We start from the raw sequence: 3,342 nt of genomic DNA, 5'->3' as shown, positions 1-3,342 counted from the left end.
TCAAATTAGAATATAATCTTTTATTTTATTTTATTTTTTTACAAATACTTTTCCACAACACGTAAATGCATCAGACCAAATCCCTTTCTCACACACTCACACTTCAAATATACATCAGGAATTTCCTGAAAAACTATTACCCACAAAAACATAGCGGAAAAATCGTTTCATACCAATCAGTGAAATTTAAAATCACTCATGCAGTAATACAATTTGGATTGCAAATACACCAAAATGTGAGTTTATCAAAAGATGAGATTTGAAATGTAGAACACCACAGAAATTATCACAGAGATGGACCTAATGCAAATATAAAAAAAAGAAAATTAAAATTAAAATGTTGCAATAGGAATTTGGAAAGATTGCGCTTTTAAAGCGCTCACTCAATTCATCCGTTATATCTGTAGCAGATACAGACAACCTGGGGCTCTGACCACTACTGCTTTTCAATCACAGGGGGCCTGGCCAGACAGATCAATGAGAGAAGGTCATTGTAGATTCTAAGGATCTTGTCATGGCCTACACACCACCTTAATTGGATGGTACATGAGAGTTTTGCTGAATAGTGGGCCTGTTTTCCCCATGCACAAATCAATGGCTTGTTCTCTGCTGAGCTGCCCAGACGGCTCTAATCAAATAGCAAACTCCATCCTTGAAACTTCTGGATGATTGAATATTTCCTGTGTCAAGCTGCTTTAAGTAAGCATCAGATACAATTATGCCACATCCACTGCTCTGAAATCTGGTCTTCAACAAATGTAAATGCATACTGTACTGAAAAGCTCTCAGGTCTGATTTTACACACATTGTATTTTTTTCCAAATTCAGGTTGTAAGTATGGAAAACATGACAGCTCTGATGCTTAGAAGGAAAAAATGTTTGAATCCAGACACACAAGTCTGGCTTATAATCAGGCTTTCAATTGTCAAAAATCTAACCTTCAATGTGTTGTTTAATGCACTAACTAAATGGCATTACCGCCTTAATGATGAACAGTTTGTCACAAACAGAATCACAGCCAAAAGAAGCCATAGGTAGGAATTTGCTGCCCATAGCACAAAATAACCATCGTTTATCTGTGTAGGGTTAATGGACAAAGACTGATTTATGTAAATCAGAAACAACTTTTGTTGATGCAGTTGTATTCTGATGAAGCTTGATTGAGGTCTTAACTTAATTAAATCCTGTTTAATTCACATCGATCATAAAGTAAAAATCCAGTTTTGACTTAACTCCATCAATTATCTGTAAACCATATTACGACCTTGGGGGAAAAAAAAAAAAAATCAATCCATCTCGTTTTAAAGTGCAATTAATTAATACACACATGCACACATTCACAACCCATGCACACTTTTGGTTCATTTGGAGGAGGCTACATTACCACCTAAAATATCCAATAAAAAAAATCTGTACTTAAATTTGTAACGAAAATTAGAAATCATTTTTTATGTGTGCACATCCATACCATTCAGTGTATCTTATTCTGATCTATCATCTTAACTGATATTTTTTTCAGTGCAATCACATTAAAAGTAGTGCAGTGTTTTATGTCCTATTAAGACTTTCTTCCCTTGTATCCTGCCGAGAACAATTCTAATATGAATTTAAAGTTCATTTTTTTAAAGTGCCTTGTTCGCATCCTATATTTTGTTCCAAAAACGTAATCTAGTATTTTTAAATTCCTAGTATTAATAGTTGGTTTTATTACTGTACTTTTACTTACAACACCTCTGGAAGAGTACAGAAGACTAACTATATGAATAGAAAATAATGTGCAATGCAAAAAAGGCAAAGTTTAAACTTAAAACTTTTGCTTTGAATAGATCATAAACAGAAAGTTAAAACATCAAAATCTTTCCTTCCAACCCACCGCTCTCTGGTTTCTACAGTCCTTAGCCGTTTTCATTCACCAAGCGTGAACCGTTGATACCACGGTAGGTGACCCGGCTGGGACGGACCAGCACACCGTGGCCAGGTCGACAGGTGAAGTAACGGCGGCCACCCACAGAGCCGTCATTCTTACCCTTGGAGCTCCGGAGCTCCAGACCCAGCCAAAGGCCCGGGGCAAAGTCTGCTGTGCCCAGGTAACGTATGAATGCCATGTCATTGGCACTGCTGAGCAGGACTTGCATGCCCACATGGAGGCAAACCTGTCCGTCCGAGCTGGGCAAGGGGCTGGACCCTGCTGTGCTCCTGGGAACACCGCCAATACCCCCAGATAGGGTGTTCCAGCGCCGACGGTGAGGGTTGGAGCGACTTCTTTTTTTTTTTTTTTTTGAGAATGTGGCAAAACAGAGAAAAATACAACAAGGAAGATTTATGGGAAAAGAAAGAAAGAAAAAAAAAAAAAAAGTATGCAGTTACTCTCCAAAGTAAGTGGAAGATGGATGGCAGCTAAATGTTGAGAGATTGATCTTCAATTCCCTGTTCACTCTCATTCCGACCACAATCATGCATTGGCCATTTAAAAGAGGAACCTTTGCTGACTAATACCACTGCTTCTTATCAGTATTGATTCTGCCACTGCCTAGGATAAAGTTGAAAAGCTTTGGGAGGTTGAAATGTGAGGGCTGAGAGGAAAGAGAGCCACACCTGGTAACAGGACTTCTTCTGCTCGTCTCCTTCTGGGTGGCGATAGCCGATGATGTGCTGAAACTGCGACGGATTGTCCCTGCACGGCAATCACAACAGAAAAGTACTCCCACATAGATTCTTGTATAAGAATGACTTCACAAGCAATCACAGCATGATATATGCTAAGGAACATTTCAAATAAATGTCAGTCGAAGCTTGCAATGAAGGCAGAACTCTCACCGCTGAAAGGATGACTGAGGCGAGAGGAGGAGAGCTCTGAAAGGCAATCAACAGATCCATGGATCCTGTGATTAAAAAGAGAGAAAGAAACATGCAAGTGACGTACGGTGATATACCTCTATGAACATTTAGTAACAATTTTATGAGACAACCTACTGTACAAGTTAAGTTAAGCTCACTCATACTTAATATAAATCTACAAAGAATGAATGTAGAATAAAATGTATTACATTTGAAAAATCATTAAATAACTCCACATATCTATAACATTTTAAAGTTTAAAAAAAATGAATGAGTTAAATGGGCCTGAATCTGATGATGGCCCCTTCTGACAACAGCAACAAGGAGGGGAAAAAAAGAACCTTTCTGCTGCACAAGAGTGCCAGTCTTGTTATTGATGTTTTCCTAAGCCACTATGTGACTATAATCCTGTTAGAGTTCTAAAACCCATAAAGAGGTAGGCTGCCAATGTTGAGGAATGAGCAAAAGAGGAAAAAGGCATTTTCTTGTTTTCTAAGAGAGAAA

The 3,342-nt window shown here is 38.2% G+C and overlaps 1 protein-coding gene across 2 annotated transcripts in view; it reads right to left on the bottom strand.

Moving 5' to 3' along the window:
* The window catches only part of LOC116670640 (CAP-Gly domain-containing linker protein 4), a 35,175-nt gene continuing 31,833 nt past the window's right edge, over positions 1 to 3,342 (bottom strand). Inside the window, exons 13-15 of one of the 2 annotated variants that reach the window (XM_032501247.1) lie at positions 2,818 to 2,882; positions 2,596 to 2,674; positions 1 to 2,262 (exon numbers count right to left, since the gene is read on the bottom strand). In XM_032501247.1, the coding sequence (XP_032357138.1) occupies positions 1,896 to 2,262; positions 2,596 to 2,674; positions 2,818 to 2,882 (511 nt within the window). In that variant the 3' untranslated portion in view covers positions 1 to 1,895. The remainder of the gene's footprint in view (positions 2,263 to 2,595; positions 2,675 to 2,817; positions 2,883 to 3,342) is intronic. The other variant, XM_032501248.1, reaches the window with a different exon arrangement.

The sequence above is a fragment of the Etheostoma spectabile genome, chromosome 20 (genome assembly GCF_008692095.1).
Source record: "Etheostoma spectabile isolate EspeVRDwgs_2016 chromosome 20, UIUC_Espe_1.0, whole genome shotgun sequence".
NCBI classification, from domain to species: Eukaryota; Metazoa; Chordata; class Actinopteri; order Perciformes; family Percidae; genus Etheostoma; species Etheostoma spectabile.
This window is presented reverse-complemented; position numbering and strand designations above follow the sequence as displayed.